This window comes from Aplysia californica, unplaced genomic scaffold (genome assembly GCF_000002075.1).
Source record: "Aplysia californica isolate F4 #8 unplaced genomic scaffold, AplCal3.0 scaffold00575, whole genome shotgun sequence".
Taxonomy (NCBI): Eukaryota; Metazoa; Mollusca; class Gastropoda; order Aplysiida; family Aplysiidae; genus Aplysia; species Aplysia californica.
The window spans coordinates 277,048-299,270 of NW_004797845.1; the positions used below are offsets into that span (position 1 = coordinate 277,048).

A 22,223-nucleotide genomic window follows, 5' to 3' on the forward strand; every position below is an offset into this window, starting at 1 on the left:
CACGATGTCTAAGTGAAAAATGTCTTTAAGGAGTGAGAATCATGTCGTATTGTTGTACGGAATGTAACCTAAGTTGATTTTATGTTTAATATCTTTGTTAAGGCATAATAAAAATATAAGGGGAAAAAAAATTATTTTTTTAAAAATGAAGGCATAATTCCTTCATTAAATTTATATGAGGTGCAGGATTGGATATCTGATATACTATACCTGAACTCTGAACAGTATTGAAAACTACTGATACTATTCCACCGCGCTGCTAGTACTAGCGCAGCAGCAGCAGCAGCAGCAGCAACGTGTAGCATCATCATCATCATCCTCATCATCATCATCACCATCATCATCATCATCATCAACAACAACAACAAGTTCCGGCGGTGGCATTTCTTCGGGGAGGATTCAGGGAGGTTTGACTGCCTCACCCGCTACCCAAGGGAGGCGGTGGCCCTGGCGAAGAGCACGCTCTTCGGGGCTCCAAAAATTTCGAACGGATAGGCTACCACACACACACAACAACAACAACAACAACAACAACAACAACAACAACAACAACAACAATACTGCTTCTGCTGTTGCTGCTGCTGCTGCTGCTGTTGCTGCTGCTGCTGCTACTACTACTACTACTACTACTACTACTACTACTCCTAGGTACGGCTACTGCTGCTGCTACTGCTACTGCTACTACTATTATTGCGGTAGGCTACTACTGCAGCTGCTGCTGCTACTGTTAATGCTGCTTCTGCTACATTTACTGCTGCAACTTCCTGTTGGTGTTGCTACTGCTGCTGATGCTGCTGTACAATTATTACAGCTGTTGCTGTTGCTATTAACGTAATTTTCCTGTAGCTGTAGCACTGGCGTTTTAATTGATTTTTTTTTCTGCCCAGTCTCGTTTATTTTCCCCAGTTATTTCGCTTTTATACGAGTTATCTCTCTTCACGTAAAATCTCGAGGAAACGAAGGCAGACACAATTTTTATTGCCAGATTGGTTTTTTGTTGATGTCTCCGTAATTTCCACAGCGATTTACTTTGATCGTGAAAGGATTTTTTTTTCTATCATAATTATGTATTCTACATCAGTGTAGTGAGTATAACTTGAAACATATCTGTTAATTTTGAAAAATTAGGTTTCATTTTGTATTTTTCTATAAATGCAGTTTCCGTATAAAAGTTGACACATGCGTCCAATAAACATCTGGCTTAGCTGTTGCAAATAGAAAGTGTCTGGTTGACTCGGGTTAGGGTGTCTGTTGTGTATGTGTGCGTGGTGGTTTGCCAGCAACAAGGCCAGCTCGATGCCTTTATTCATCGGCCAATGGGGGTGGAAAAACAGATTATAAGCCCTGGAGACGGTAAATAATTTAACGTCGTTTTTGTGTAGCTCTTTTCTCTTTTAGATACAGTGAAATGAATAACATTGCATCTAAAAGTAGGCAGGATGGCCTCTTCTCCACGGTGTAATTAGAGACCCTCGGGCTCAGCGTAGCAGAGCAGATCAACCTGCCCTGGACGAGACTGTTTCCAAGTCCAGGCCTATGACTTCCTGATCTAGATCTAGATCTAGAACAGATCTAAGTATAAAGCTAGACTCAGCTGTTTTTATTTTGTCAAGGGGGGGGAGGGGGGGGGAAGAGTTTCGACTTGCCCTTTACTTTTGTAATTTGTGAAGGGTGCTACAATTACACAAATTTATGAGTTTATGTTGTTGTTTTTTCGTTTAGTTAGAGAATCTAGAGTTAGAATCTAGTTTTAGTGTAGACCAGATTTACTCTACTCGTATGGCTCTAGATCTAGATCTATAATATATTTGCCAAAGCTGAAAATGGGTGATGGTGATTACTGTTGAAACGAGGCCTTACTGAAATTGTCATTGCAGCAATCACAATACTTACAACAATGCAGTAGGGCCTGTATACAGCAAGGTTGCCGTTATTGATACATATACAATAGTGCAGTCACTCAAACTCAAACACCAGTCAGAAACCTTCTCACTAAGACGCATTTCAATTGACCAATCTGAAGACATTTCAACCCCCCCAACATTATCACCCAACCAGTCCTAGACCAATGTGTCTGGAAAGTTGGGTGTGAAAACTCTGTCCATCACTCTCTTTCTGTTCTGCCTAAGGACCAGTCTCGGCAAATACAGGTTTCCGGTTGTCTAGGCATGTCTTATACTTATGATGCAAGCTGTGTAGGCTGTGAGCGAAAATTTCCCCTTGCCAAGCTTTGCATGTCGACGTGTTTCGCGGATTGAAGTGTGCGTTTAGAAAAAGTGACCTGTGTTTGTACTTCTATAGTAAAAAACCTGTCATATGACGATAGCGTGCGTTTGAGCGGAGCATGCTTTTGTATAGCGTGCGTTTGGGCAGAGACTAGTGTCTCTTGTAACACCTCTAATCTTTTGTACTTTTTTTTATCAATTTGTGTTTCTAGTGCGGTAGAACTCTTACTAAAACAAATCAACTAACTATACCGACTGGTAATCTTGTGCTACACTCTTCTCTTTCATTTTAGTCTTTCCTTCTCTCTTCGATGTGATTTTCTGTCATGTGTTACAGTTCTTTTGTTGACCTTTTAATACTTTTATTTTTATGAGTCCAAGTCTCTTTTGAAACTGTAGGAGGTTGCATCCTTCTTTTAATTATAATATAAACTCTTGATCTCAAACTACTCCAAGGCTGTTCTACCAAAAGGTTGCTCTACCTTCTGTTACCATAGTGGAATGGCCATCTTGAATCTTCTCAGGATTTCAAAGAGGGTCTGAGGACATCCTGTCCATTCCAGGTTCAAGTGATTTACCCAGAGACCTTTAAGTTACTACAATGCTTTTGTATGTAACACGACAACTGTGTAGTGGTTTATTTTTCTCTCTTCACTTTTGCTGCATCTGTCAAAAGGGGGAACACGGTATCTACTGCCAACTAAATTGCTCAAAATCCAGACTGGACTTGTTCTCCTCGAAAACTGAATGAAAGCCTTTTCAGCACAATTTTAGCTACCATATTTCTTTATGCCATGCATCAGAATAAGATTGCCTTCTTTTAGCTTTTTTGCAACCACTTGACAAGTGTTATCCCTGGAATCTCTAGGTACAGCATCTGTGCCTGACAAAGCTTACCATATCTTGTATCCCTCTTGTCAGGCTGTGCTTTGTCACCTCAACTGGAGATCTTTTCCATTGCTTTATTTTTATTATTACCTTGACTTACTTTTATTTTTCTTTATTTTTTTATTATTTTATTTTGTTTACCATACTAAAAACGGATGCCTGTTGGTCAAATGCTTGACCAGTTCAAGTCAGGTGATGGCGCAGGCTACTACTCACTATATCAAACAGGCCTCTGCTTTGCTTCATCAAATTTGACCTTGCAAGTCATTAGGCCTATCTGTCGCATTCCACACAAACAAAAGACCTGACACTGACACTGCTATTATAATGGGACAGGCATGTTTTAGCCTTTTGAAAGGCTATTGACCATGGTTGATCACAATCTTCATCACATGAACCCATCATGAACTTGTAAATTGTTGCTTTTGTACCCCGTGAAGAAAAAACTTTGCAGCCTCAACATGTATCAAATCATACTTAGATAGGAATTTGACATTATAACTTTCTGCAGCTTGCACTGTGTAGATTAGCAGGATCATTAGGGACTTTATGCTATGCTTTAAATTCTGAGTAATTTAATGTTGAAAATCAAGACCTCCAGCACAGATGTGGCCATCATTAGAATCAGGCAGTGTCATACAATGATTTATTACCCCTATCTTAGTCCACTCCTCAGCCTACCGAACATTTGAGATCTCCAGGCGCGCGTCCCTCTCAGAAGACTGTCTGTTCGTATGCTTTTGTACTTGTACTGCTTTTATATATAAGTTTGTTTTTTCCGTAATTCTGGGGACTTGACTACAATTGTCTAGCATGTTGAACCTCAGCTGATATGTTCTTTTTCAACTTGCTGTGTTTTGTTTTTGAGGCTATCTTCCACATTCTGATGTTGTTTTAGAAAGTTCATCGATCTTGTTGTCCTTTCAATTGAAATCATGACGTATGTACAATACTGGTTTTTGCCAAGAAATGAACTTCAACAAATCAAAACGAAATCTTTTATTTTCTATTCCAGGTGCCACATATCCTAAAACAGGACAAACGGTTGTGATACACTATACAGGTCAGTCTAGATGGGGAAACCAGGAGTTTTAAGCTGGTGTCATTATCATCTTCATACACGTTATTTTGTAAAGGGACAGCACTGCATTCCTGTACCTTTGACTCTGCTGTCCAGTTGTTCATAAACAAATTCCCAGCTGTCTTGAGCAAGGGAGGGCTCAGAAGGTGAAATTAATTGCGAATTTCCTAAGAATTGTTTCAATCAATTAATAGAGTTTTTATTGTGATTTTTATCACAACTGTTACTATAGCTCCATAGCTCATATGTGTCCGTGCCGGTCAATATCAGTCATATGAAGTAAATTTCAAAACTGAGTATTATTTTCAAAAACTATCACCTTTTCACTACAATTTAAAACAAGAATGAAGTAAATTGACAATATTTGACGAAAATACAGTACTTTTAATTGTGCGAGGTGAGGAAACACAAAAAGGAGACAATATCCTTCTAAGTTGAGCAATATGTTACCATTGCAATGGGGGTCTTAAAATTGAGATAGAGACTTGAAATTTAGCAGTTAACATATAGAAGAAGTAGAAAACTATTCATTCTCAGAGAAAAAACGTATGGACAAAACAAAATTTTCACGAGAATGGACTTCACGTCAAATGCAACAAAACATTAGCATGCTAGGTACCAGATACTAAATTTTCTAAGTAGCTGTATGTCAAATTCATTTGTTTCATATAAAAGGCTCATGTCTCCTGAGAGTTTTGGTACCATATATTTACTTCTCAGTCCATGTTTAAGAGAATGGTAGCTGTTTTAATTTAACATAATAATCAAATATTGCTGAAGTCGCTAACTGGCTGAAACCCCATGTTTGACAGATAATAAAAGAGTACCAAGTGCACCAAACATTTCTACATTAACAGAGTACAATCATTTTAACAAAGAAATGAAGCCTAATTATTTTCACGACTGTGAGCTCATTACAAATCAATATTTTAATGCCTCAAACACGATGATCTGTTGTTATTTCAATAAAAACACAGAGCGTTGTCTTGGCCTGCACCGCACCAGCCCTCACGGCAAGCGAGCCGGCTCTAACTGTGGTGTACTGAGTTTTCCGGGTAGTTTCGCGGAAGGATTCATGCCAAATAATTCCTAGTCGATGACTTTATGCTAATAGAAAAAGGACTGTTCTTTCTATTGGTACCTTTTTAAGCCGGTATTTTACACATTTCGCGTTAAAAATGATGATTGAAAACTTAAACGCTTTTTTTTTTTTTCCGAGGTTTTCCAGCCAAACGCCAGCGGCCAAAAATAATAGCCACGGAAAACCACGCTCAAAGCTGTATCGTTCTCCACCAATGAAAAGACAGTATTTAATCATCAATCTTTCTGCAAAGCATTCGAAGGCATGAACGTCAATTTTGAACCAGCCAACCTCGCATTTAGACCGCGAGGAATTTGCCTTTCTGCAGCGATTCTCCAGCTTCAAATACTTGGATATATATATATATGAACAACTTACTCTGTTGTAACGAAGAAAATCTTAATTTTGTCAAAGTGTTCAGCTTTTGGTGTTTTGTAGCAAAAGAGCAAAGACACAGAGATCTGAATTACCCCCATTTTACCTAAACCACACGCTCGGAAGGCCGCGAGTCTGCTTACGTGCCGTGTTTACGCTACCTAATTATACGTTTGTTTGCAATAGCACCATAAACACACAAGAGCACAAACACACACATTCACACACACACACACATTCACACACACACACACACATTCACACACACACACACATAGACCGCCTCGCTGGCCTCTTGGTAAGGAGTCCGCTTTGAGAGATCCAGAGGAATAATCTTTTAAAAACACTAAAGCACAATATAAACGAATTTTTAAAGTCAATCCAAGTGTAAAACTCAGATCAACAGACTATAGCAGCTAGCAGGGCACGCCCACACAGTCGACTGTTTACACAAACAAGCTTGGAGTGAGCTAGAAGTTTCCGTTTTTACTCCGTTTTACCAATTAGAGTTGTCTATATTTCAGACCATTCATGCTCGAAAAGGGGTCAAAATCTAAAAATAGTTGCGAATAGAGAACATTGAAGCAAAGGGGGGCATGAGGTAATGGTTCTAAAAATAACCTCACAGCTACACACTAGCAAGGTCCAAATTCCTTTGTCTCATCACCCCAGCTCACAACAAACCACACACACCTCCAAAATAAATAAAGATAAAATATTTAATTAATAGTCAAGTCGATAATAGTTGTTTATTTTTATCTTTAATGAAACAGAAGACATCAAACGTTCAATATATCCAAAGAAAAAAAAAACATTTCACGGAAAGTCACTTTTTTGCATTTCGATCTTCGTAGCTGATAATAACACACTGCGTCTTATGACTGATGATATTGACAGGGACAAACAGATATGTTGTCATGTGACTTGTCGTTTTGCATGTTGTCTTTAACTTCATTTTGTCCGTCTCTATCAATCACAGCGCAGCAAAGGTTTGGAAGGCTAGAGCAAGAGGAATTGTGTGGTGGAAAGACTCGCACATGATATTATTATCAAGAGTGATGCATATATTGTTGAGGAGAAATTATGCATTATTGACTACCCTCGGGATGTTGTTTTGATCAAGTTTTTTAATTGACTTTCCCTAGCATCCTTAGTGGATGGACTGAAGATCGACTCTTCCCGTGATAGGGGACATCCATTCAAATTTCGAATTGGAAAAGGTGAAGTGATAAAAGGTAAGCATTATATTGTTTGTCTTACTTCTGTATCTATTTTTTGTTATCACTGATGATTATAATTGTACTAAAGACCTGCAAGGGTGCTCTCGTCATCTAGAAGTTAAGGTGTTTCCCTCTCATTCATGATTCAATAGGTCCCGGGTTGGAATCCGGATAGTGATGGAAAATTTTCGTCTCTAAAATTGTCTCCTTTCACATCCTTTCCTGCTTTCTAATAATGTTCTATTGTCTGCTTTCGTCTTCTTTTTCTGCCCCCACCCCCTCTTCTCCTTTGCACCCTCCTCTGGGCTCCTGACTCTTTCTGCAGCCTTTCTACTGCTTCTCATTAGCTCCTTCTTACTGCTGTCTTACAGCCACACCCCTGATCTTATGGTAGGAAAGACCTTCACCTATCCCCGGACAAGGGCTAAAAATCTTGGAGGTCCCGTGTGTACATTGCACGCGTTAAAGATCCCTTGGTTGTCCATAATTGATAAGAGTGGACTTCGGCCGCCACCCTGGAAAAATTTGAAATTTCCTACCAACTGAAAGTGTTTAATGTGTCCAACGTGTTCATATGACCTTATGCAGTTGCGAGCGTCGTTAAACGCTTACCAAAAAAAAAAAATGAAGAAGAAGACCTGTTAAAAACCCTGAAAAAAGGATTTCTCAAAGTTTTCTGTGTTTTTTTTATCTTAAGACCCTGACTGTTTTTGTATAGGTCTAAAACTTTTTTTCTACTGCTGTCAGAGATTGTAACTTACTATGGTCCCCTCCTTTTCTTTAGATAGAATGAAAAATTCCTCAATATTATATTGCTAGTGGTGACATTGCTAGCCGAATGATTCAACCGTCTAAGGGCCAAGAGACAAATTTTTCAGGAGATACAAAAAAACTGTTTTATTTCTTTATGCTCGTACCTATGAATCTGAAATTCAGATATTTGATATGATGTTATGTAGGACGATGGTCTGTAACTAACTTTTTTTTTTTTAAAGCTGTCTTACATAAGTTACTGGACATAGGCGGTTTAGACCTACCAAAATCTGTGCGATTCATCCGCCTTAGTTACAGTATGACGGCGTCCTGGCATTTGAATCACATTAATCAACGCCACTCGACGAGCGCTAATGGTCGCTTGGACATTTGAGTAATCGGCAAAAGCAAATCATAATAGTTTTAAGAGTAATTATTTCAGTTATTTGGTTGGGTCTTCTGGAGCAGGACTGTTTTTGGCCTCATGCAGTACGTAAAAAAGACCATTCATCTTAATGTTCAATGTGTACTGGATGATGTTTTTGTTCAGTGTGTATCAAAGACAACGAATGTTTGTGACAACGGGGTCGTTTTTGTTTCAGCCAGGTCTGAATGGTCCAGAAATCAGAAATCAGACATCAAAAGGGGGTGGGGGGGTATTGTCTTGCTTTCTTAAAAACATTCAAGATTATCCATGAGCACATAGACCGTACCATTTGTCAGAGACCTTTTGATTACACTCTCTGTGCTGTCCACTTAGAGGTCTTTTTCGAGGTATTTGTGTTCAACAGTTTTGTTTTATCTGGTACAAATGTCACTGGTTGCATTTGACAAGATAGCGTTGTGGTCTGATACGTACAGCCATCACTGTATATAATGAATGTGGGATTATCATTAGGCCCCTCTAGGAAGTTACTGACAGAAGAAGAGAATTCATTAGACTCAATGATCCTTCTCTTTCGTGCCAAACCTAACACTTCACCTCTCTGGTTACCAACTTTTTAAAAATATAGACAGCTAATTTGGTCCTGTTATGATATTGTTAGGCAGATGTGTTCAAAACCATACTAACAAATCTGCTTCCAAGTCCACGCACACTTGACATAATCATAATCTGGTCCCATTCACTGTTTTTTGTGCAAGCTTCTTGTTAGATTCTTTCTTCTTCCCTGCATTCTTCACATTCTCATTGATCCTTTCGATATACACGAAACAAGAGGTTGCTCTTTTTTAATATCTCTCTGAAGTCATCTGGGACAATGTGTGACTCTTTTCGTTTTCTTTTGTACTCTGGGGCTGTGAAAGTATTAGTCTAGATAGATTTTAACCAGTATTCTATCTGTAGTTAACTTATCACAAAATTGCTTGTATTCTTCTACTCTTTGGTAATTTGATAATCGTGGTGCTCCCATCTCCAAGTCATGTAAACTGTCTTTGCAACAGTCATGAATAACCACTATGTGAGGACAATTGTATACAAACTTATTGTTTTGCATGTAAGTAGAATGTATGAGATTTGTTTCAAATTGAAATGTAGAGCTGGAGAGTTAAAGTTGAAGGTTTGTTGAAGAGAGAATTTTCAAGGGTGAATATCTTTTTGAGTTGCCCTTTTTTTTTTCGAGTGACAAATTAAGTATCATCTACCCGGCACTGATTTACTAATCAATGATTCAAGAATGGTACATGACAGACACAGCAAGGGGCGCACACTTAAAGCAAGTTAAGAAACGCAAAAAGTCGCTGTAAAAATATTTTCCGACCGTTGTACCAAATGTGAAATAAGCACCCCTTAGCTGTCCACCCCCCGGGGCAGTGCCACTGACTGTAGTGTCTTTAGGTCATTCCCAAAGGGGACATTTCTCGTTCAAGTGCAGTAGAAATGGGCTGATTCATGTCACGCTCATAACTGTGTCTGATCTACAACAGGGAACTGCTGCTTTTTCTTTCCTAATCCTTACTATTGTCATTTTCCTCTACTTGTTTTGTATGTTTATCACTCTCTTGTGATCTACTATTTCCGGGGTGCCTTGATAGTTGAAGCAGACCTTGTGCTGTTGAAGCTAGAGAGGTGGGCAGAGTGGGTCTGATTCCCTGTAAAGACTTCTCTATTGACACCCACCCCTTGGCGCTCATATGACCTTATGCAGTTGCGAGTGCCGTAAAACCCTCTACTATAATAATAATAATTAGCTGTCCATCATATACTTTTTAAAAAAATTCATTCGTCAGTAGCTTTTGCCACTATTTACCGACTTGGAAAAGTCAGTATTAATGTATTCTTTGATGCCATCTTGCCCTTTCTCAACTACACTTATTTAGACTTTCAAACCTAGAGATAGATTACACAAACTGCGTTGACAAAATCATCTGGCTATCGATAGGGTTCGATCTGAGTCAAAGCTAGCAAAGGCAGCACTTTGTTTTGATGTTACCCTCCAGTCTGTTTTGACAAAGGCCACAGTCGTGTGGGTCGCGCCACCTATGTGACAGGTGAACAACTTTACAAGCCGCTGCTTCTACGCGATTCAACCGCCCATTCGCCACCAGGCTGCAAAACTGGCACTTGGGCGATTGAATCACGTGGAAATTGGGGACTGGTGTGATATCTAGGCAACTGATTTACTGAAGTATTGAAACCCGTTGCAGTAATCTTTCAAACCTAGGATTTTAACATGTAAGGACAAGCAGGCTAACCCAGATTTTGGGGGTTTCCAGAAATCTTGACCTACACCAAAAGTGGGCATTGCCCTACCTATAGAAGTTTGGTTTCATTGGTGTGTATATTTGTTTGGTTATAGAGAAAAATCTCCTTGTCTTTTAAAGAGACTGAATAAGGATCCAAAAACTTTAACTTCAATTTTCTCAAAACAGCATTTATCGGGATAGCCCCCTTGTGCTTAAAAGCGACCACATAAGGTGTATCAAAGGCTGTACTACATAAAGGGATCAAAAAGTGATTTTCGAAAAATTTTCACTTAGGCGGTTGAATCTCGTGGCTAGCGATATACATCATTGGGCAGAGAATGTCGTTTTTGGGGAGTGGTATATCTTGAATATAGAAATGCCAATTATCCAGATTAATTCAGAAATCTCGGGTTCTCATGGTCTAGAGGTTACGGTGTTTGCCTCTCACTCAAAAGGTCCTGGCTTCAAAACCTGACAGCGACGGGGAAATCTTCTCTTAACATTTTTTCCTTTCGCCTACTTTCCTGCTCTTTAACCATGTTCTGTCGTCTGCTTTGGTCTCCACTTTCTGCCCCTCCCCTTTACCGCCTCCTCTGGGCTCCTGAATTCTTTCTGCAGCCTTTCTACTACTACTCCTTTGCTCCTTCTTACTGCTGATTTTCAGCCACACGCCTGATCTTATTGTAGGAAAGATCGCATACCTAGCACTCTCGGATAAGGGCAAAAAATTTTGGAGGTCCCATATGCAAGTTGCGTGTTGATATGTTTCTCTTTATTTGAATTGAAACCTCCTAGAAAGGAATACAGTTGTGTAAATATAAAGATCCCTTTTCGGCCGCCTACGGGCAAAATTCAAAATTCCTTCCAAACTGAAAATGTTTAACCCTCTCCGTACGCCCTGGGGTCATTTTGTATCCCCTGGGTTGTATTCTTCACATTTTAGAATACTTCTAGTACAAAGATCTCTTTGAAACTTTCAGTATTTCTCAAAAAGTCATTTTTACAGACTGCTATGCAAAGCATACGGATCGGAGTAACGAGTAAATTTCCTCTTTGGAAAGTGGTGGCACAGAGTTCCCCACATCGTATGGACACGATAGTAAAACACGACGTACGGAAAGGGTTAATATGCCAGGCGCGGTCATATGACCTTATGCACCATAAAACACTTACCAAAAAAAAATCTGAATTCTCCCTCTCTCCCTCCATAGTATTCTTTTGACTGCTGATGGTTTGTTGTTGTTTTTTTAAGTTAACCAAACATAACCTGTTAGTAAAAAAAGTTCTCACAGGTAAAAGTTGGATATTGAAATTGAATGTTTCAATGTTATGAATAACATAACTGCACCCGAGTGATAATTTCATCTTTATTTTGTTTTTATTTAAATCTTTTGTTTGTTAAAGAAAACCCATTTTCAAGCTCTGTCTCGAAATGAAATCAAAACTCCTTCTGAAGTCTCAAGTGTAATTAATTATTAGCACACAGCTTTTGCATAAATGTATTAACCAAGCAACCAACAGTTCAAAGCTTAGACTAGTCTATTATGTCTCCCTTATTTTGATTATTGTTGTCATGTTTATTTGTACCCCATGGTGTACTGAAAATTATTTTTTTTCAGGGTGGGATGAAGGTGTTTCCAAGGTATGTTTTTTTGTTGTGCAGTAGCAATAATGCATTTGTTCTAAGTGTTATGGGGTTAATGTGTGATTTAAAATGGGACCTTTTTGTTTTAAAAATGAAAAGAAAAAAAATTAGATGGTTTTTGTTGCATTGTAACATTTTTTTAAAATTAGTTATTCCGAGGGAAAAACTTTATACATATATTTGTATGTGATTAGTTCTTTATTTTGTTTTGTCAAAGTCTTTCTGTTTTCTGGATATTTCATTGTCTGTGAGAAATATTGAACTGTTTGAGTTTGTGGGAGGCCTTGAGCCTTTTTGGGTTTTTATTGGGGGTTTTTTTTTAATGATTTTTTTTTTTTCGTCTGATCTTAGTCAATGGCCTAGTGGTTAGGCTCTCGGACTCGCAATCGCAAGGTCGTGGGTTCGAATCCCGTCAGGGGCCCGACGTTGTGTCCTTGGGAAAGGCACTTTACACAAATTTTCCTCACTTCACCCAGGTGGTAATGGGTACCCGGCTATTGACAGGGAAAGATCTTGTCAGTTTGTTAGTGTTTGAGCGCTTAATCAGCTGCTTGCACTGTATGCTTCCCGGGAAGCTGAGAATGTTTCTGAGTGTTCTATGGTCTGCTGGGATAATAATATAGTGTAAAGCGCATAGGGCTTGCTGTTGAGCGGGGGTATGCGCTATACAAATGCTATTTATTATTTTTATGTCAGTTGAGTTGGTAAGATGCTTGGCTGAAGTAATGGGAAAGCTGCTAAAGCACATATCAGAGATTTGCATTTTTTTAGAAGTCCCACCTTCAAAAATGATTTTTTGTTTCTATGGAAAGGATTGTGAGACCCAAGACTCATATTTTTTTTATCCCTCAGATGAGCAGGGGGGAGCGAGCGCGATTAGTGTGCTCCCCAGATTTTGCCTATGGGGCTCGAGGCTACCCTGGTGCATATCCTTTTCATGCAATAATTACCAGTAGAGGATACTGCGATCTTGTACACAGGTAATTTTTAAATTGAATTTTGTAAGCATTTTGTTTAACATGTTTACTGGTTGTGTCCTTTGTCTTACTGTCAGAGTATCAATTACTTTGAAAATGGAAATAAGGCTGGTGGTAGGTCAGCCCACTGGTAGATCTACTTCTTTTTGTGCTCTCCGTTGTCTCTGTCTGTCTATCTATCTTGCTTTTTCTCAGCATCAAATGGCTGTTATCGTGTTGATATATTTTTCTTAATTCGAATTCAAACCTCCTAGAAAGGAATACAGTTGGTGTAAATATAACTGTTTCACTATATCAGTTTCTTTGTTAAGTTTTCTAGGTCAAACAATTTTGCATGCTTATCTTTGAAGTCAGTTTTCTTCTTCCACTTCTAATAAACCCTGCAGTTGCTTACTTTGAGCATCAATCTTTTTTTTTGTACCCTCAGATGATTTTCACTCTGATCTTTAGGAGAACCCTAAATGTCTGGTGTCAGGGGGTTTACATGCCTAATGCTGAGTTGAATATAAATACCAATCTATTGAGAGACTGGAATATCCACTCCAGGTGGCTTATGAAGTTCTTCCTTCACCCAGCATGGCAAAAATAGTGTAAGGTCCCTAAAGGTCAGCTGAAGATTTTTAAAGTTCCCTGTCTCTTCAGAAGAGCTGAAGTTTTCATCTTTTTCTCGGGTCCCAGCACTTCTTCTTTGCAGATCCCAATGGCTTAGGTGAACTCCAGATGAGTTTATCTTTTTTTTTTTTTTTCGCTCACCTGACGATATCAGCTCATCCATAGTCAACTATAGAACGAGTTGGTGACGGGAAAAGACAAGGATACTCTAGGGATACTTTTTTAGAGCATTTTAGGAGAGATATGTGGGGTCCACCATGACCGATGATGCCTGATCAGATTTTCCACTTGAAGAAGTAGACTCTATGTTTATCTCAGAGGTGTGGTGAAATGCATTAAATTTTGGCATCTATGTAAATTAACCCTTAAATGTCAATGTCCCTGGTACTCTTCAGAAGTTTTCCTTAACTCTGATTACTATTCCAAAAAATGCCACCCTGATTTTCGACATAGAGCTTCTGAAGATGGAATGACAGCTGCTCCAGAGACCATTCACCACCATTTGCCAAAAACATCACATCATGCTGCCATCTTTGTCTTGTGAATCCATAGTTCATCTCTTCAGTGGTGGGTGTGCTTTCTATCTCTTCACCAAATGTATGCTACAGTCTTTCCTTATGGTCACATATTTTCATGGGCTTAAAAATACTTTGGTGTTTGCATCGGCAATGGAGTAGGTGATTTGTCTGCTCTGAGGGGTCCCTGGGATCCACTCCCGTCAGCTTTCAAGTGGAATGCTAGTGGAAACAGAACTGGTATAACTGGAGGAGAAAATGTCTACTGTCCTGGACAGAAGTATATTTTCAGTTGAAAATCTGACAGTTTGGCTTTTGTTAACAAACTTCATAAAACTAAAGTGTCTTGTCTGAATTTGTCAACAGTATTTAAAATGTTTCAATGCTAATTGAGAGAGAAATGACATATAGGCAGATGTTTACACAGTGTTGTGGACATAGTACTCTAGTACTCTATTATTGTCACCACCTCATAGAAACCATTTTACTTTTCACTTAATTTTTTTCTACTAGTATTTATTGTATGTAACTACAGGAAAGGGAGATGTTGTGACATGCGTGGAAAAATGCAGAAAATTGTGGGGTTGGTTCGTGAAGACATGAACATGGATGTGAAATATAAATGATTGGGTTTGTGAGGCTGTCATCATGCATACATTGATAGGGAAAAAATATCCAACTGACGGCGTCTGAAGTGCTGTCACTTCATTCCATTTTCAAAGCGTGGGGTAGTCGTTAATATAAGGTACCCAACGTACCGAAATGTGATAACATGTTTAAATCTCCCTTCCCCTTTTTGCCTCAATGTGTCCAGATGAGGTCGGTGTTTTTGTGTGACACTGTTTCAGAAGAAGAGCACACAGTGATTATGGATGGCCTTGCTTCTTATTTTGATAATTGACAAAGTGCTCAGCTCGGGATGCCATTCATCTTTCCTTGCATGTGTGCGTGTTTGAAGGGGGGAATTGTGAACAGACTTTGTACCTTGATATAACATGCAATCTCCTGGCTGAGTTTGCTGTCATTGATGATATATACTGTACCGCCTATGTCGGACTCTTAACCATGTATCCACCAGATGGGGTCAAATACTTCTTTTGTCTGAAATTAGTCTTTCCCAGCAGTAATTTCAGTTAATGGTGCCGGTACAATTAGAAGTAAATAGACCGATGCACATACTTTTGGGCAGTTCTGGAAGATGATAAAGAGAAATTATCTTTATTTTTGACCAAAAAAAGTGTTTTACCTAATTTGGTGGACACACAGTTCGAATCGGACACTAACAGTACGTTCTATATATTATATATATATATCAGTTGCAATTATCTTAAACAGCCACACATTGTCGAGGAGAAAAGTGGCTATCTTACTCAGTGTCATTATAATGTAAAAAAATATGCTAGGGAGGAAATGGGAAGTTGCCGTTTGTACAGGTGGTAGTCTAATACAGGCTGTCGTTGGAGCAGGTTATACTGTGTGGATATAGATAAATATATTTATATACACACACGCACATACAGTCGGGCTCAGGTAATGCGAGCGCACTAAATTCGTACAATAGTTGATCTAATATGCTATTCTCTGTTTAAACCTCTATGTTTTCTTTGTATTGACAACACTGTTTTCTCCAACACACGTACAGATTTGTTGAACAGCTCGTCTTGAAAAACCTGATCAAATTGTTGCTCACAATTGCCTTGAATTCAAACTACGTTGCATGAATGGTAGGAAAACAACACCTATTGTTGTCGAGTGTATGGAGCCCACCAAGCTCACCCCCACACAGCATGACACACACAGACACACCACACACACACTCACACACACACACTGCTGGCATCATTGCACATTACCTTTGTGTTAATGTGCGGAAGGCACTCAAACTGCTTTGAATCTAGTCATCTGAGGGTGGGTGCTGCTGGATGGTGGGGTGTGATGATCGAAGGCAGACAGTGAGGCGCCTCATTGGGCCATATGGTGTGTGAATTTTGTTTGTATGGAATTGTGCAGTTGTTTAAACTTTGAGATATGGACAGGTGGTTATTAGAGTGCACATGAGGGGTGGATGACATGCTCTGACAAGTATAGGTTACAATAAGTTACATTGTCAAACAAACAATTCAACGCTTTACTTTTTTTTTTTTAATCGAGATGAAATTGAAGAGGCCAGCATTGGATGTGTAGGACACATTTGCCAATCCCTGACATGCTTTAGTTATCCGTGCCCGACTGTGTGTGTGTATACAATATATATATATATATATATATATGTTGCCAACGCTTGATACGAGGATAAAGAGGGTTTGATGATAGATTTGACTTGTGAAAGATCTGATACTGATTTTTACATGTGTGCTTGCTGGCCTGCTCATGTCAAGGTTTTGTTGATAAATTTTAACATTGCAAAAATTTGGTATTGCTTAATGGACATCAAGTCAAAGTGATTACAATAAGAAGACTTGGTTCTGAACCTAAAATGTTTGTGGCACTCTTCCCTTGCGCGTTTATTCAATTTTGAGTGTAAATGTTCATCAAAACTATTTTAAGTGTGTGTGCTTTTGATTTTTTGCACTGCAACCTCTCACTATTTTTTTTTTCAACAGTGCATGTATATGTGTAAACTGCGAAACTCTTTTCACTTTGAAGGAAATGAAAGCAGTGTATGTGGCTCTATCCTATGTACTATCAGTTTTGGGCGATGTTAATAGGTGAAAGGAATTGTGTATGGTGTTGAACAATGAAGTGGAGGTGAGGGGGTGTTGCTCATCTTATTTTTGCTCTTTAATAGTCAGAATATTAAAGTTGGACCTAGTCTGGAGAAATTCAGCTCTTTAGTTTTTGTCTTCAGTTTTATTAACTTTAATAATATGATCCAGTGTATGTTTCCACCCCGTCCGTAATAGATCGTTTTACTTTGTCATTCACTGCATGGCTGTTCTGTCTTGGCTGGCATGCATCTATCTTACTCTTGTCTTCCCTCACTTTTCATCCCCTCAATTAATTAGCAATGTAATTCACTTTCTTCTTAACAGCTACACAGAACTTTAACCGTAGATTGACCACTGTGTGGTTTCTGTCGTTTCACTTAGTGCTTGAGAGCAAGAACAGTGTTAAGTTTGACATTTGTTTGTGGGATGAGAACTTTACTTTCAAGTAGTGTTTGGATTGTAGATCTACTGATTTGATGTAGTGGTACAGGCTCTTTCTTACTATCTTGGTCTGACTTTGGTTTTCTATGACTATGCTATGAAAGAAAGCTGTGATTTTTTTTGGATTTTTTTTTTTAATTTACTTTTTCTTTCTACATTTTTTTGGTTTTGCTATGATTCCTTTTGTGGCCAAGCAGTGTCTATTAATGTTGTGATTCCTATGATGAATTATATGTGTGGAAGTCATCATCATAATTGTAGGTATTTTTTGTATAGAGGCTCTTGCTTTTTGCCTAGGTGTCATTTTGCCACTGCCATATGGCTACATTGTTTTATTACCCTGATTTGATCAGCCAAAACTATTTAACAGTTGACAATGGTTTCGTGAATATCCTGCTCATTTGAAAGTCGGTCATTTTTTAACTTTTTTTTTTTTTTTTGCTCAGTTGAATACCATGGTATCACAATATTTTGTGAATCTTGAGAAAAAAGACAAGTAAACGCTCTTTTTTTTCAATTTGTTGTGATCTGTACTGTAAAGTTAAATTGTTATTTTTTAACTTCGCAGCACAATAACTGCAACTTTTTACTTGTTCACTGCTTGAAAACTTGTGTTTCAGCTGATTTAGATTCCACTGACTTTGTTTTGCTTTGTTTCCTGTTAATGGGAATCCTGAAAATGCATAACTTTTATTTGAGGAAGAGAGTATCATCTTGTTGTTCATTTTGTTTTTTGTTTTTAATGTGTTTAATGACCTTGTCAGTAAGTTTACTGCAACCACACCTATCTTGTGTCAAAACAGAAACCTCAAATAAAAAGGAAAAATTAGTGTTGAACCAATTTTTCATGGTAGGCAAGTTTTAAGGTAGAGGTTTCAAAGCTTCCGTCACCACTGTGTTGATAGCATTAGGGCGATATAATTTGTTGAAAGGGTTGGTAAACATATATATATTGATAAAGTGACTTAATGAGCTAGTAAGCTTGGCTGTTTATTTGGAAGATGGGATACTACCATCTGAGACAAAGATAAGATTTGTTTGGGGGTTTTTTATTTTTAGTATCGGGTACTTACTAAGTGTAATGTGTATTGCTACTGTACGTTGAGGGGAGGGGAGTTTTTGAACATTTATCTCATAAATTTGCTTTAAGTTAGGCAGCAGGTTAGTTTGTTTGCAAATGGGTCAGGTTTTGTGCTGCTGAAGTTAAACAAAAGTGGAAGAGAGGATACCAGTTTTTCCTGTTTTGTTCTGTGTCTACTGAAAGTTTAATATATTTATAGACAGCAGTTCATGCTATGTTGGTAGATATTTAAAGGTGGAGTTAAGACTTTCACTGCAACCACATATTTGTTGTACATTTAATTTGACTTTTTAAAGTTTCAGCTGCCACCGAAATCCTATGTTGGGAAACTTGTTACTTATAGTGACAGGCAGAGGAATCTGTTAGCTCTTTTATTTTGACAATTACACTGTAGCAACACTTGGGGGTGGTGGCCCTATGAAGCCAACAGTACGCATACACCTTAGTACCTTTTGATTCTCTTTTTTAAATTCACAGTACCGCACTCCTTGGCATATGCAGTCGAACCTGTTTAAGACGGAATCGCAAGGGAGCAAGGAAAAAATTCCGTCTTAGACAGGGGAATTTAGTGGGGGGAGAGGGGGTCAAAGGCCCAGCCGGTGGGATCAACGACCGCTTGTCCGGTCAGCAAGCAATCACGAGTGGTCAAAACTTCACACCTCTCTGATAACAACATACGTCAGTCTAATTTTTATCCAATTTCCACCAGTGCTTGCATTTCATAGGACCACTGTCTGACTTATATATTTAAAAAAGAAACGTTTGAACATCTTCTTTGCTTTCACCCTTAGCCCCGCCCATCGGTGTAATAAACACAGTCAACCAATGCCACCCCTCACTGCCATGTAACAACGATTCGAGGAACTCTTTTCTTGGCTGGCTGTACGATCAGGGAGGCAGGCATTGGTCAAATTAATTTCAGACCTCTGGCTTCAAATGAAAGTTTCCGTGCTGGATCGCTACTCGAAACACTTTCACTGGCACTCGTGAGATTTCACACCCACACCATCCTGGCCATCTTCATCGCTCAGGGCTCACATAGATAGGGTAACATGTACCTCAAATTGCACCCGTACCCCCCTTCCTCACCCGGCAGCATAGCATTAAGTTTAGAGCCGGCAGACGGAACCAAACTTGCGAGTTTTGTTTCAAATCAGTACTGAACAGGCAGAACATTACGGCTGGATCGGGCCGATTGCCTAAAACTGAAAACAAACATGTTTGTTTTTGAGGCGGTCGAGTCGGGCGATCGGCCGATCCCAGCCGTAGTGGGCACCCCGTATTAGACAGGTAAAACCCTTGGAAGGGAGCGGACTTTTCTTTTCATTTTCATTTCCGCCTTGGACAAGTTTCCGTCTTTCACTGATAATTATAGAGGAATATATCATGGGGGAAGCGTGGAGATTCCGCTAAGGCCGGTTCGACTGTATATATATGTTATTTTGCAGAGTGCATAGAAGGCTATGGGTGAAGTATGGGGTCAGGTCTATAGGGTTAAAGACACTGGGGTACTGAAGTGCCTCTCTTTCCTTTTTTTCTTTCTTTTTTTTATCTTACTGCATAAAGAGGTGTGCTGGTGTCTTTAGTGTAGTGGTAAGGCAATTGCATCTTGAAGGCGAGAGTTTGATTCCTGATTAAGTCTTTTAAAAAATCAAATGTCTCCAGTATGCTGGGATGCTGTGTCCTTCTCGGCCTGGGTTGGCCCTGACGAGCAGAGTCGAAGAAGCCCTCCTCCTTAATGATGTAAATTCTGTTGATAGGAACGTTAAATCGAATAACACAGGGGTGTACGTTCAGTGCATAGAAGAAGTTGTAGTAGCTCATGACTCAAACTGAGGCGTGGAGTAGATCATCATGATAAAGATACCACACTGATCATGAGTTTCCATTCTTTGCTTGTGTTCCTCTTCCTCCCCCACCCCTTGCATTAAAGTAGGGGATATTACACACTCAAATAAAATTGACAGTTTTCCGTCCTCTTTGTGGTAAGAAAATAACAAGACATGAAGCAATCATCGTAAAAGTACTTCTTTTTTCTTTTCTTCTTTTTTTTTTTTTTTGTGTGTATGATCTTCAAAATTGTGCAAGGAAAGGAGTCAATTGCGAATAATTTTATTCATTTTGATACACTGGTTCCGAATTGGATATTAATTTTTACGAGATGATGTAGTTTTCAGTAAGTTTATAAATTAACATTTTATTGTCAGACAGCCGCAGAGTCTATTTTAGAAATAATATCAATATCAAATTTAGAACCAGGGTGTCATAATTAACCAAAAGACTTTTGGATGACTCTTCCTCGCTCAATTTTAAAGTTCACCAGGAAAAAAAAAAGAACTTTTTTTACAAAGCGGACTGGTAACTGTCAGTTTAACTGTTGAAGGTGTAAAACTTCATGGTACTCTGAAACCAGATCTATCTGTTCTCACTTACTCTTCTTATGAGGACTTTTTTCATATTCCATACTGTGTTGTGACTGGAGAACTCAGTAACTGTTCTGGTTGCAGTAGTTTAAACTTAAAACAAAAACAAAGCCAAAGAAGATTTTTTAATATATTTTTTTTAACTTCAAAATGAAGGCTTACAATATATATTACTGTCACAGCATGGTTTTTCTAGGCCGTGTTTGAAAGAGGGCAATTACATGCACTGCTTGTATTAGACCTACAATTAAAGGTCTAACTTTTTTTTCTTTTTTTTTTTTTAAAGTTTTCGTTCACTATAGCTCATATTTTGGGCATTACCCTTTTTCGTTGTCACTGTCATTACCACACGTCTTTTTCTCTTTCATTCTTTCTTATATGCTCATTCTATTCTCTCTCTCTCTCTCTCTCTCTCTCTCTCTCTCTCTCTCTCTCCTCTCTCTCTCTCCCTCCCTCCCTCCCTGTCAGTGATAATTATACATATACAGGTCAGCCTTGAGAGATACCCCATACTATTTTTTGGTCACTGTTTTCTGTGCTCCTGACCCTTGCCTTGTGTGCATTGGTATTATCCGTCTTGTTCTAATGTAGAAATAGTTTCTGTGCTTCCTTATTTTGTTCGTATTTTATTCCATTTTGCAATATACTGTATATGACATATATGTTTTCATGTCTGTGTGGCCTGTTTGCGCGTGTGAAATTGATGGGTGTTATTTTTTTATTGAATGAGCGAATTTGTTGAATTCATGTAATTGCTTGAGACTACGCGACCCACATACTTGAGAAGTAAATTGTTTATGCAAGAATCCGTGAATTTGTCATGTTGTCTTTTTCTCTCATCTCTGAGTCTGAGTGTAAACATTATTGATTCTTGTTGGGAACTTCAGTGGGGCGTGAGTAGCCGGAGGACGCTACTGGTTTCCTACTTCTTTATTTTCCCTTTGTTGTTTCTGTCTGTCGTCTTACTTTTTCCCAACACTAAATGGCCATAACCCAGAACTCAGAACCTATCAAGGGTTTGCACTGTTACAGTTTGGGTTGTTGCACAGCCGGAAAATGTAGATTTTTCGTGATTTTATATATGGAGTCACAATAATGACTGTAGTAGTGTAGTGCATTGTGCCTATAGAAAGTTGATGAAGATGACTGAGGATAATAAATAAGACTCGATAACCTGGACTTTGAGAAATTATTAAAGGGACGTTTGACCGAGCAGCGGCACCCTCTGACAATTCTAATGGAGATCTACACTGTACAATTATATTTAATTTACATAAAGCAGTGATTCACCTTTCCCCCCTCTGAGTCACGTCACGTTAGGCACAGATATTAGCATATCTCTGTTCACGGAAATGTAGACATCTATTCCAGTTTGCATGCAAACAAATTGTGATTGTAAATGGGCTGATTTTTCAATGTCATGCTCATAACTGTGCCTGAACTTCAACAGGGAACTGCTGCTGTTTCTTTCCCAATCCGTATTATCGTCATTTTTCTGTACTTCTTTATGTCA

At 38.7% G+C, this 22,223-nt stretch overlaps 1 protein-coding gene across 2 annotated transcripts; it reads left to right on the forward strand.

Annotated features, from left to right (window-relative positions):
- Window positions 1-1,211: 1,211 nt before the first annotated feature.
- Window positions 1,212-15,452, forward strand: LOC101860120 (12 kDa FK506-binding protein). Of its 2 annotated transcripts, XM_005107095.3 has the most exons (6): window positions 1,212-1,353; window positions 4,129-4,176; window positions 6,796-6,885; window positions 11,928-11,950; window positions 12,806-12,879; window positions 13,961-15,452. In XM_005107095.3, exons 1-6 carry the CDS (start codon window positions 1,317-1,319, stop codon window positions 14,013-14,015), a joined length of 327 nt encoding a protein of 108 aa, XP_005107152.1. In that variant the 5' UTR covers window positions 1,212-1,316; the 3' UTR covers window positions 14,016-15,452. The 2 variants fall into 2 exon arrangements, with proteins under 2 accessions (XP_005107152.1, XP_035827979.1); XM_035972086.1 differs by lacking the exon at window positions 11,928-11,950.
- The last annotated feature ends 6,771 nt before the right edge of the window (window positions 15,453-22,223 follow it).